Source organism: Oncorhynchus mykiss, chromosome 1 (genome assembly GCF_057628025.1).
Source record: "Oncorhynchus mykiss isolate SJ-2025 chromosome 1, ASM5762802v1, whole genome shotgun sequence".
NCBI classification, from domain to species: Eukaryota; Metazoa; Chordata; class Actinopteri; order Salmoniformes; family Salmonidae; genus Oncorhynchus; species Oncorhynchus mykiss.
This window is the reverse complement of record NC_143022.1, coordinates 34890001-34903677: the sequence shown is the minus strand read 5'-3', so window position 1 is coordinate 34903677 and position 13677 is coordinate 34890001. Positions and strand designations below refer to the sequence as shown.

The 13677-nt window shown below is 42.6% G+C and overlaps 1 protein-coding gene across 7 annotated transcripts in view; it reads right to left on the bottom strand.

Moving 5' to 3' along the window:
• Positions 1 to 13677, bottom strand: part of pclob (piccolo presynaptic cytomatrix protein b) — a 109967-nt gene that overhangs the window by 16670 nt on the left and 79620 nt on the right. For 4 of the 7 annotated variants that reach the window (XM_036976084.2, XM_090229521.1, XM_036976091.2 and 1 more), the window contains 7 exons: positions 8436 to 8544; positions 8253 to 8320; positions 7875 to 8128; positions 6586 to 6645; positions 5112 to 5242; positions 2734 to 2760; positions 117 to 210 (listed from right to left, as the gene is read on the bottom strand). In XM_036976084.2, the coding sequence (XP_036831979.2) occupies positions 117 to 210; positions 2734 to 2760; positions 5112 to 5242; positions 6586 to 6645; positions 7875 to 8128; positions 8253 to 8320; positions 8436 to 8544 (743 nt within the window). The remainder of the gene's footprint in view (positions 1 to 116; positions 211 to 2733; positions 2761 to 5111; positions 5243 to 6585; positions 6646 to 7874; positions 8129 to 8252; positions 8321 to 8435; positions 8545 to 13677) is intronic. The other 3 variants (XM_036976089.2, XM_090229538.1, XM_090229545.1) reach the window with 1 other exon arrangement.

The following is a 13677-nucleotide window of genomic DNA, read 5'->3' as shown; positions in this document are numbered from 1 at the left end:
TGTTCAATGTGGATGTGTATGGATTTGTGTGTGACGGATGCGTTAGTAGGTGCTTTGTGTGTGTGTGTGTGTGTGTGTGTGTGTGTGTGTGTGTGTGTGTGTGTGTGTGTTCCTACCTGTTCCAGGTGTATGTTCTTGTAGATGACGGTCTGGTTCCACTCTGGGTTCAGACTCCTCTGAACGTACTTGGTCCTCCTCTTGTTCTCACCACTATGATGTCATAGCAAAGGAACACATTTTGTCTCAGATGTGGTCTTTGTTAATATGCTAATATTGCCACATTATCGTAGATTTTGCCAAATGACATTTGATGATAGATATAAAGATGATATAGCAGGATGTCAATAATTGAATATCTGATTCAATATAATTATATCATCATATATTGTACATGATGCCTTGCAAATGTTGGATGAGGGTCAAATGTACACCACCGTTCAAAAGTTTGGGGTCACATTGAAATGTCCTTGTTTTTGAAAGAATAGCACGTCTTGTTCATTAAAATAACATCAAATTTATCAGAAATACAGTATAGACATTGTTATTGTTGTAAATGACTATTGTAGCTGGAAACGGCAGATTTTTTTATGGAATATCTACAGTGGCGTACAGAGGCCCATTATCAGCAACCATCACTCCTGTTCCAATGGAAAATTGTGTAGACTAATCCAAGTTTATAATTTAAAAGGCTAATTGATCATTAGAAAACGCGTTTGCAATTATGTTAGCACAGCTGAAAATTGTTGTCCTAATTTAAGAAGCAATAAAACTGGCCTTCTTTAGACTAGTTGAGTATCTGGAGCATCAGCATTTGTGGGTTCGATTACAGGCTCAAAATGGCCAGAAACAAATAACTCTCTTCTTAAACTTGTCAGTCTATTCTTGTTCTGAGAAATGAAGGCTATTCCATGTGAGAAATTGCCAAGAAACTGAAGATCTCAAACAACGGTGTGTACTACTCCCTTCACAGAATGAAAAAAGAGGATTGGGAGGCCCCGGTGCACAACTGAGCAAGAGGACAAGTACATTAGAGTGTCTAGTTTGAGAAACAGACGCCTCACAAGTCCTCAACTGGCAGCTTCCTAAAAAGTTCCCACAAAACACCAGTCTCAATGTCAACAGTGAAGAGGCGACTCCGGGATGCTGGTCTTCTAGGCAGAGTTTCTCTGTCCAGTGTCTGTGTTCTTTTTCCCATCTTAATCTTTTATTGGCCAGTCTGAGATATGGATTTTCTTTGTGACTGTCTAGAAGGCCAGGATCCCGGAGTCGCCTCTTCACTGTTGACCTTGTGACTGGTGTTTTGCGGATACTATTTAATGAACCTGCCAGTTGAGGACTTGTGAGGCGTCTGTTTCTCAAACTAGACACTCTAATGTATTCCATAAAAAATCTGCCGTTTCCAGCTACAATTGTCATTTACAGCATTAACAATGTCTACACTGTATTTCTGATCAATTTGATACTATTTTAATGGACAAAAAATGTGCTTTTCTTTCCAAGTCACTGGCATCTTTCAAAAACAAGGACATTTCTAAGTGACCCCAAACCTTTGAACAGTAGTGTATAGACACACTGGCTAGACAGGATAACAACATGAAACAAGAATAAAGTCAAAGAAATAGTGATGTATGTACAGTATGTACTGTCTGGTTGAATCAATATTTGACTGTAAGGCACAGCTCTACTCCTGTAGCAGAGAGCATAAAGGTGAGGTGAAAAACACATCTGACTCATGAAATGATTTCACATTTCAACTTTGATTTCAACACGGCAATGTTCTTGGCTACATCTGCACAATCAGATAATCACATTGCACATTGAAGCAGGGGGGGAAACAGACTGAAAGCAGAGAGGCAGATAATTAGAGAGCCAGAGAAGGTAAGAATGATATTAAAAGAGGGAGGGAAGGAAAGTAGGAGACAGAGGGGCAGAGAAACAGAGACAGAATGCAAAGAAGGAGAGGCAGAGAAGGAGAGAAGGAGAGAAGCACAGAAGGAGAGAAGGAAGAGTGCAGAGAAGAAGAGAAGCAGAGAAGGAAGAGAGCAGCGAAGGATAGCTGCAGAGAAGGAAGAGAGCAGAGGATAGAAGCAGAGAAGAAGGAGAGCAGAGAAGGATAGCAGCAGAGAAGGAAGAGAGCAGAGGATAGAAGCAGAGAAGAAGGAGAGCAGAGAAGGATAGCAGCAGAGAAGGAAGAGAGCAGAGAAGGATAGCAGCAGAGAAGGAAGAGAGCAGAGAAGGATAGCAGCAGAGAAGAAGAGAGCAGAGAAGGATAGCAGCAGAGAAGGAAGAGAGCAGAGAAGTATATCAGCAGAGAAGAAGGAGAGCAGAGAAGGATAGCAGCAGAGAAGAAGGAGAGCAGAGAAGGATAGCAGCAGAGAAGGAAGAGAGCAGAGAAGGATAGCAGCAGAGAAGAAGAGAGCAGAGGATAGGAGCAGAGAAGGAAGAGAGCAGAGAAGGATAGCAGCAGAGAAGAAGAGAGCAGAGGATAGCAGCAGAGAAGGAAGAGAGCAGCGAAGGATAGCAGCAGAGAAGAAGAGAGCAGAGAAGGATAGCAGCAGAGAAGAAGAGAGCAGAGAAGGAGAGAAGGAAAATAACAGAGAATAAGAGAAACAGAGAAGGAAAATATTAGAGAAGGATAGAAGCAGAGAAGGATAGAAGCAGATAAGAACAGAATCGGAGAAGAAGAGAAGAAGAGAAGGAGAGAAGGAGAGAAGCAGAGAAGCACTACACTACCTTGCGTTCTGGACTACCATGACTTGTCTGAGAGTCCAGGGGAGGGAGAGGAGGGTAGAGACAACAGACAACAAACAACAAGAACAGCAAAAAGAAAGAAATTGTCAGAGAAACAGAGACATAAAGGGAAGGAGATAAAGAACGACAACATAGAAACATGAAGACATGGTTTATTTACTACTGTCTACTGTTTAAACACATATCAAGCAGTCCCTATATACTGAGCTAAAGGACAGTGTGCGTGTGTGTGTGTGCTGGCAGTTTCTATCCAATCCGGATACAGTCTCTGAATCTTTGATCCAATCCGAAATCAGGGTAGAGCCTCTGGCACTGTACTGTAAAATCCTATGAACATGGCTGATAGAGCCATTAGTAGAAAGCAGATAGTGTTATAGGTCAGATTAAGACATGATCTCTCTGCCTTTTCACAGGAAGAGAGGGATGGAGACAATGATGGGGCAGGGAAGGAGAGAGGGATACGCTAAGCTGATGCTGATAAACTGATAATCGCTGTCCCGTGGGAGGGTTGAACCTTACTACACTATCACATCAGAGCACTCAGAAAGAGAACACTGCAGCCGATCTAGAGACCACACACACACACACACACACACACACACACACACACACACACACACACACACACACACACACACACATCAGCATTAAAGAGAATATCTTAGAGTAAATATAGAATGCTTTGATACAGTGACCAAACAGTGTTTCATATCAAGTTGTAGTATCTGTCCATGAGTACGTTTACATGCACCATGTTCGAATCAAGGCTGTATCACCTCCGGTGATAGTCCAATAGGGCGGCGCACAATTGGCCAAGCGTCGTCCGGGTTTGGCCGGGGTAGGCCCTCATTGTAAATAAGAATTTGTTCTTAACTGACTTTCCGAGTTAAATAAAGGTTCATAATTTGATATTAAATTGATTAGGAAAATGGGTATACCTAGTTAGTTGTACAACTGAATATATTCAACTGAAATGTGTCTTCCGCATTTAACCCAACCCCTCTGAATCAGAGAGGTGCTGCCTTAATCGACATCCACAGCGCCCAGGGAATAGTGGGTTAACTGCCTTGCTCAGTGGCAGAAAAACAGATTGTAACCTTGTCAGCTCAGGGATTCAATCCAGCAACCTTTGCGGTTACTGGCCCAATGCTCTAACCACTAGGCTATGGCAGTAGTCAGATTATGCAATAGTCATGTAAACACCTTACTCTGCTTATCTTAATCGGCGTAAGGTCGAAATCTAAGTAAACATACACCGATTAAAACACCTGGTTTTCGGAGCAATCTTTTGAATTATTAGGACATGTAAACTCCTTAATCGGCGTTCCAGTGGTGTATTTGATCTGCGCGTGTGCTAGCACCAGCCGAGAGCCTCCCTCTTTAGCATGAGTGAAGTGAGTTTGAATCAACTGAATGTATGTGTCTTAGAAGTAGTTTCCACAAACAGACTTCATATGTCCCAACTCAGAATCAAATATACTTCTCAAAAATAACTTGGTCACTGTGGTTGAACATTTATTTTGATTGCCGATTTTCTGCGGTTATCAGAGAGCAATCAGTTAGCCTGATGTAAAACAGGGTTTATAGGGAAATCGTTCTTCTTGCAAAGCATGCAAACATTTGAATCAAATTATTATATTAATCTGACTAGCCACAATACCAATACATGTCCACTCAATATGCCAACTGAGGCCAGTTAGAAGCCATGGAGATAAGAAATGAAAGTAGCCCACAGTTGGATGTGTCACTATCATGTTTTATGAACTCCTAGGCTTCTACTTACAATCAATCTTTCACAGAGAGCTCCCAGTAAATCTAACACAGATTAATAAAGGCACATCAGAGTAACAGTCAATACTCATTAGAGTACAGAAAGAGAGAGAGAGGGAGAGAGAGAGAGAGAGAGAGAGAGAGACAGGGAGAGAGAGAGAGAGAGAGAGAGAGAGAGAGAGAGAGAATGCAAGGCAGAGAGAAAGAGAGAGAGGGATAGAACGAGAAAGAGAGAGAGAGAGAGTGCAAGGCAGAGAGAGAGAGAGATAGAGAGAATGCAAGGCAGAGAGAGAGAGAATGCAAGGCAGAGAGAGAGAGAGAGAGAGAATGCAAGGCAGAGAGAGAGAGAGAGAATGCAAGGCAGAGAGGGAGAGATAGAGAGAGAGAGAATGCAAGGCAGAGCGAGAGAGAGAGAGAGAGAGAGAGAGAGAGAGAGAGAGAGAGAATGCAAGGCAGAGAGAGAGAGATAGAGAGAGAGAATGCAAGGCAGAGAGAGAGAAAGAGAGAGAATGCAAGGCAGAGAGAGAGAGAGAGAGAGAGCGATAAAAAAGCAGTCCAGAAGGAGTTAAAAGCATTGTGAAGTATCTCACCCTCTCCCTGGTAGGAGGTAAACCTTGACAAAGGGGTCGGAGTATCTGTTGGGGTCTCTCTGAGCCAGGTTCCTGGCCTGGAGCACATGCACTATCAGGTTCCCCAGGTTCCTGTCATAGTTGATCTGGAGCTGCAGGGAGCAGAGTGGACAGAGAGAGACATGCAGTATGTTCAACTAGGTTCTACAGGCATGTAGACCAGTGTTTCTCAACACTAGACAACCTGATTCTGACTAATCATCAAACTCTTGACAGGTGGATCAATCAAGTGGAGGAATTCAGGAATATAAGGCACACTCTACAGACTCCAGACTGGAGGAGTCAGTAGCAAACAGAGTAGGTGTGAGACTGGGGTTTGCCAAGAGGGGACCAAGAACCAGTCAAATTTTATCACAAATAGCATTGCAAATTGGCTTAAACTTAGATGCATTGTCTTGAATAACTGTTTATTTGTAACTGCCCTAATTTATTTAAATAAACCCATTTGAATATTAACATTGGGAAAATATTCACTTTAGATACATGTTTAGTGGTAACCCCCTACAAGGAATATATATATATATATTTTTTAAAGCTGATTTAGGTCTACTCTATTTCTACACAATTTAAAAGCTCTAAAATTATATTTGGAGAACATTAAAAAAAGAAGCAAAAATGACTTCAGCCATTCTCACCTTGGCTGCTGTAGCTTCATTTTACCTTAGTCGATAAAGGACAAACACATGCCATACAGCAATGACAGCCATGTCATACAGCAATGACACCTCGATCAGAACGACAGCGTCAATACGTTTTGCTACACCAGAAGTACATTCATTTCCAATGGAATGCTGCGTTTGCCTTGCAGCATTATATTGCAGAGGCTGTTGCAGTGCGTTCTGTGTTCCGCATATATTGGATTTATGAAATGTATGCATCAAACTGTATGCATAGACTTGACAGAAATAGAGGCAAAAGGTGAATGTTGAACTTTTGTTGCACACATATCCACTAAAATGTTGGATTACATAATGAAAAAAGTTTGACTGCAGAATGTATCACGCAGTATTGATGCAATGAGGCTGTCGGCCTGATAGCTGCTACACACTAGCTAAACACCGGGATAAAAAATTCTAGTTGAGTTTCCTGTCAACTCAACCAGCAGTTCCTTAGCCGCCTTCCTGCTCTGCTTTCCAAATATCAATTGAGAGAGATTGCACTGTTCAGTGTTCCCTCACTGTAGCCATGCTCTCCATAATCCTAAAGACAGCCAGCCAGCCAATCACAGCCTTTGCGCCCACTCCAAGGTATCCGCATGGTCCTAAAGCCAGCCACAATGACTTGCCTGAACAAAAACATTGTCTTTTCTCTCCAATCTGAGCCATATTGACAGCTCTCTGATCCAATGAGAATAGAGGGGCACTAAGGGTGGCCAATCATATTTGAGGTGTGGCTGGTGCCACCCCTCTGTGGTGGTGCCCTTGAGCAGGCCTACCTGTATTTCTCCTGTTATAGGGTGAGGCTGAGACTTTAGCACCTGCACATCCGCTGCCGACTGAAAAACAAACACAAGCATCGATTATACGTTTATGCCGATATCAGTCTCACTGATACATGTTCACACACTCTACATTAACACACACACACACACACACACACACACACACACACACACACACACACACACACACACACACACACACACACACACACACACACACACACACACACACACACACACACACACACACACACACACTGCCATGAGAAGCCCTGCTTATAGTGTGGCCTCTGGTCTGCCTGAAAAGTTCAGTTACTGTGTCCATCATATTATGGTTTTAATTAGCAGTAGGTTGGCTAGAGCCCCTGTGTAGGATAGTTATGGTCAGATGACATATCAAGGACCTGTCCTTGTCCTGGAGATGCTGAGTAGCGCTTTCTGAATGGACTCTATAAGACCCAGGTGAAAACTTACTAGAAGAGGATTAACAAACCGGAAAAAATCATTATGTACAGTCAGAGAAGGTTAATTCAGTATATTCAGTATATTACATAATCTACCTACCATAGAAGGTAGTTAATATATAGAAAGTAGAAAGTAGTTAATACAATGTGTATTTACACACTCACAGTCACAGCCATGCATGCATCTCTTTCTTTCTATATCCCCTGTGTATTTATACCTGTGTTCTCTGTTTGTCCATTGCCAGTTTGTCGAGTCAACCAGCGTTTTTGTTCTCAGCTCCTGAATTTCCCAGTCTCTCTTTTTCTCACCCTCCTGGTTTTGACCCTTGCCTGTCCTGACTCTGAGCCTGCCTGCTTGACCGCTCTGCCTGACCCTGACCCTGCCGACCTGCACCTTTGCCCCACCTCTGGACTATTGACCACTCTGCATACCCTGACCTTGAGCCTGCCTTCTATCCGGTACCGTTGCCACACCTCTGGTTTTCCGACCCCTGCCTGCCTTGACCTGTCTATTGCCTGCCCCTGTTCGATTATTAAACCATTGTTAATTCGACGTGTCCGCATCTGGGTTTTTAGCTTGATTCCTGATACCCTGCACACATATACCATGCATGTTTCTCTATAATTAGCCTGTCATGTTTCTGTGATCCACAATGCAGCCACAGCAGTTGACCTTGACCTCTACCACACAAACAAACGTACACATGCACAGCATTTGTGAATTATTAATTATGAACTCACCAGCCATATGGATGTAATAACATACTCTACAGGGAGCTACGGGCTCTCAATATCATAATGTACTATTGAAGGCATTACCTTGGCGTTGTGGCGTTGTTTCTTGTTGATGGCTGGGGAGGCAGGCTGACCGGGGCTGGGGACGGCACTAGAGCTAGCCGATGCATTGCCTGAGTGTAACAGAGCTGAGCGGTCAAGGGCAGAGAGGATCCCTACTCCTCCTGGCCCCCCCACCCCCATTCCTACCCCCATCCCAGGGGCCTGCTGTTGGGAAAACTTCTGCAGCTCTGCAGCCAGCTGCTTAGGGTCCACTCCTGGAGAACACTGCCTGTCACCTACACACACACAGACACACACACAGTAACATGAAGCATTGTAAAGTTACATAAACATTATGATACATTATAACAACATAGTGCAAAAGTCATGATGAAGCATTATAACAATGTAGCGGTGTACCAGGCTTCAGCTGGTCATGGTTCTCAAGGGCCTGGGGATGCTCAGGGTCAGACAGCATGTTCAGGTCACTGAGAGAGACAAACAGAAAGGTCAAATTTAGGTCTCATCTAAATTAAGTGGGGATAAGAGGAGTGAGGGATGAGAAAGGATAGAGAGCGATGAGGAATAAGATATTTGACTCACAGTCTCACACAGAGCTCAGTCTCTGTAGATGGCTGACCCATAATGCACTGCACCTCCTCGTAAGTCTTCCCCATCAGAGGAACCCCGTTCAACTCCAACACCTGCATTCCTACAGAGAGAGACAGAGAGCGAGAGAGCACTTTGACGCCAGTAAGATAACGTAACAACACATAACCCTTTATGTATGTTTATGACACATGATTCAAACTGCTATGGCACCACAGATCGATTCTCGATCCTGCAGTCAGGGTCTTGAGACAAGCTCAGACTACAGACACCTTGGTCTCAATGCATCTCAGAACACAAAACACAACCCAAAAAAGTTTAGCTCAGGGAGAAATGTCTTACTCCTTCTCAAGAGTAGGTGCTACATCTTTTAAAAACACCACTACCTTTCATTTCATTGACTAGAACAGTGGTTCCCAACGTTTTTTGTTTACTGTACCGACTACTGAATTTGACTCAGCCCGGAGTACCCAATAAGTACCCCCATAGTGCATTTTACCAGTCACTGTGTGGTCTCATGGGTCTTCTTAAGTACCCCCTGTGGATAGGCCAAGTACCCCCAGGGGGTCATAGTACCCCTGGTTGGGAACCACTAGACTAGAGTATATATTTTTCAGGTTCTGGTTCACACAGCAGACAAGACTCAGAGAGCATGACAGAGTATATAGCAGTAAGAGCTGTATGATAGATACTGAAAGCGAGAAAGTGCACAGTAAACTCAAACCCATGCCAGCATCGGTGCTGTGGCTGCACTTACACAAATGAAACCTCGTCTTCAGATAAGACTTTTGCTTACGAAGTAACTCGCCAGCTGCTGTGACAACAAAAGATGTTCTTTGTATGTTAGAGAGTCAAGGCCACAGCAACGTTTAGAATATGCTCTCTCTCTCTCTCTCTTTCTCTCTCAGTCTCTCATTCCCCCACTCCTCATCTCTCCCTCTCTCTCTCTCCCTCTCTCTCTCTCTCATCACCCCCCTCTCTCATTCGCTCTCTCTTTGCACCTGAGGGTACAAGTGTTCAGTTCCATGGTCTCTTTCAACTAAAGTCTAAACACAGAATTTGCATTAAGGTAGTTTAGTCCTCTGAAGAGAGTCAGATAAAAGCACAACATACAGTGCCTTGCGAAAGTATTCGGCCCCCTTGAAGTTTGCGACCATTTGCCACATTTCAGGCTTCAAACATAAAGATGTAAAACTGTATTTTTTTGTGAAGAATCAACAACAAGTGGGACACAATCATGAAGTGGAACGACATTTATTGGATATTTCAAACTTTTTTAACAAATCAAAAACTGAAAAATTGGGCGTGCAAAATTATTCAGCCCCTTTACTTTCAGTGCAGCAAACTCTCTCCAGAAGTTCAGTGAGGATCTCTGAATGATCCAATGTTGACCTAAATGACTAATGATGATAAATACAATCCACCTGTGTGTAATCAAGTCTCCGTATAAATGCACCTGCACTGTGATAGTCTCAGAGGTCCGTTAAATGTGCAGAGAGCATCATGAAGAACAAGGAACACACCAGGCAGGTCCGAGATACTGTTGTGAAGAAGTTTAAAGCCGGATTTGGATACAAAACAAATCCCAAGCTTTAAACATCCCAAGGAGCACTGTGCAAGCGATAATATTGAAATGGAAGGGGTATCAGACCACTGCAAATCTACCAAGACCTGGCCGTCCCTCTAAACTTTCAGCTCATACAAGGAGAAGACTGATAAGGGATGCAGCCAAGAGGCCCATGATCACTCTGGATGAACTGCAGAGATCTACAGCTGAGGTGGGAGACTCTATCCATAGGACAACAATCAGTCGTATATTGCACAAATCTGGCCTTTATGGGAGAGTGGCAAGAAGAAAGCCATTTCTTAAAGATATCCATAAAAAGTGTTGTTTAAAGTTTGCCACAAGCCACCTGGGAGACACACCAAACATATGGAAGAAGGTGCTCTGGTCAGATGAAACCAAAATTTAACTTTTTGGCAACAATGCAAAACGTTATGTTTGGCGTAAAAGCAACACAGCTCATCACCCTGAACACACCATCCCCACTGTCAAACATGGTGGTGGCAGCATCATGGTTTGGGCCTGCTTTTCTTCAGCAGGGACAGGGAAGATGGTTCAAATTGATGGGAAGATGGATGGAGCCAAATACAGGACCATTCTGGAAGAAAACCTGATGGAGTCTGCAAAAGACCTGAGACTGGGACGGAGGTTTTGTCTTCCAACAAGACAATGATCCAAAACATAAAGCAAAATCTACAATGGAATGGTTCAAAAATAAACATATCCAGGTGTTAGAATGGCCAAGTCAAAGTCCAGACCTGAATCCAATCGAGAATCTGTGGACAGAACTGAAAACTGCTGTTCACAAATGCTCTCCATCCAACCTCACTGAGCTCGAGCTGTTTTGCAAGGAGGAATGGGAAAAAATGTCAGTCTCTCGATGTGCAAAACTGATAGAGACATACCCCAAGCGACTTACAGCTGTAATCGCAGCAAAAGGTGGCACTACAAAGTATTAACTTAAGGGGGCTGAATAATTTTGCACGCCCAATTTTTCAGTTTTTAATAAAAAAAAAAGTTTGAAATATCCAATAAATGTCGTTCCACTTCATGATTGTGTCCCACTTGTTCTTGATTCTTCACAAAAAAATACAATTTTATATCTTTATGTTTGAAGCCTGAAATGTGGCAAAGGGTCGCAAAGTTCAAGGGGGCCGAATACTTTCGCAAGGCACTGTAAGACCACAACAACACAATGGTCCTATGACTGCTTCTATTCCTAGGAGGGTTACTGTGTAATAGGGTGGCTGGTTGCCTAGTGGTTAGAGTGTTGGGCCATCAACCGAAAAGTTGCTGCTTCGAATACTCGAGCCGGCAAGGTGAAAATCTGTGCACTTGAGCAAGACAATTAACCCACATTTGCTCCAGGGGTGCTGGACTACATGGCTGACCCTGTAAAACAACACATTTCACTGCACCTATCTGGTGTATGTGGCAATAAAACATATATATATATACTGTACCAGTCAAAAGTCTCGACACACCAACTCATTCCAGGGTTTTTCCTTATTTTTACTATTTTTCTACATTGTAGAATAATAGTGAAGACATCAACATTATGAAAAAACACAAAGGATAATGTACCTTTGACGAGTTTCTTCTGTTGGCACTCCAATATGTCCCATAAACATCACAAATGGTCCTTTTGTTCGATTAATTCCTTCATTATATATCCAAAATGTCCATTTATTTGGCGCGTTTGATCCAAAAAAGCACCGGTTCCAACTCGCGCAACATTACTACAAAATATCTCAGAAATGACCTGTAATCTTTGTCCAAAAATTTAAAACAACTTTCCTAATAAAACTATAGGTATTTTTTTGTAAATAAAGGAAAAACATCAACCAATTTCAAAGGAAAAACATCAACCAATTTCTAAAGACTGTTGACATCCAGTGGGAATGATAGGAACTGCAAGCAAGTGCCTTAGAAATCTAGATCCCTATTGAAAGCCCATTGAAAAAAGAGTGACCTCAAAATGTTTTTTTTTTCCTGGATGGTTTGTCCTCGGGGCTTTGTTATACTCACAGACATTCAAACAGTTTTAGAAACTTCTGAGTGATTTCTATCCAAATCTACTAATGATATGCATACCCTAGCTTCTGAGCCTGAGTAGCAGGCAGTTTACTTTGGGCACGCTTTCCATCCGGACGTGAAAATACTGCCCCCTAGCCCGAAGAGGTTTTAACAGTCTCTGCGTACCATCAACCAGCATCATGAGGAATGCTTTTCGAGCAGTCCTGAAGGAGTTCCCACATATGCTGAGCACTTGTTGGCTGCTTTTCCTTCACTCTGTGGTCCAACTCATCCCAAACCATCTCAATTGGGTTGAGGTCAGGTGATTGTGGAGGCCAGGTCATCTGATGTAGCATTCCATCACTCTCCTTCTTGGTCAAATAGCCCTTACGCAGCCTGGAGATGTGTTGGATCATTGTCCTGTTGAAAAACAAATAATAGTCCCACTAAGCGCAAACAAGATGGGATGACATATCGCTGTGGTAGCCATGCTGGTTAAGTGAGACTTGAATTCTAAATAAATCTTGACAGTGTCACCAGCAAAACAATCCCACACCATCACACCTCCTCCTCCATACATGCAGAGATCATCCGTTCACCTACTCTGTGTCTCAAAAAGACACTGCGGTTGGAACCGAAAATCTCAAGTTTGGACTCATCAGACCAAAGTACAGATTTCCACAGGACTAATGTCCATTGCTCGTGTTTCTTGAACCAAGCAAGTCTCTTCTTCTTATTGGTGTCCTTTAGTAGTCATTTATTTGCAGCAACTCAACCATGAATTCTGCCTGATTCACACAGTCTCCTCTGAACAGTTGATGATGAGATGTGTCTTTTACTTAAACTCCGTGAAGCATTTATTTGGGCTGCAAGAACTTATCCTCTGCAGCAGAGGTAACTCTGGGTCTTCCTTTCCTGTGGCAGCCCTCATGAGAGCCAGTTTCATCATAGCGCTTGATGGTTTTTGTGACTGCACTTGAAGAAACTTTCAAAGTTCTTGAAATGTTCCGTATTGACTGACCTTCATGTCTTAAAGTAATGATGGACTGTCATTTCTTTTTGCCTATTTGAGCTGCTCTTGCCATAATATGGACTTAGGGCTGTCTTCTGTGTACGACACCTACCTTGTCACAGCACAACTGATTGGCTCAAACGTATTAAGAAGGAACGACATTCCACAAATGAACTTTTAACAAGGCACATCTGTTAATTGAAATGCATTCCACCTCATGAAGCTGGTTGAGAGAATGCCAAGAGTGTGCAAAGCTGTCATGAAGGCAACGGGTGGCTACTTTGAAGAATCTAAAATCTAAAATATATTTTGATTTGTTTAACACTTTTTTGGTTACTACGTGATTCCATGTGTGTTATTTCATAATTTCGATGTCTTCACTATTATTCTACAATGTAGAAAATAGTAAAAATAAAGAAAATAAAGAATGAGTAGGTGTGTCCACACTTTTGACTGGTACTGTATATGTTAGAGAAACACAAACAACTAAACATTCTGTCAAAATTAGGATACACTGAGATACTTACTCTAGCTACATAATCATTTTCACAATCTGTATAAGCTCAATACTATTATAAACTGTAGGGGATTTTAGGGAGATGGCATATGCAGAGAGAGAAAGTGTGTGTGTCTATTTGTCCTTC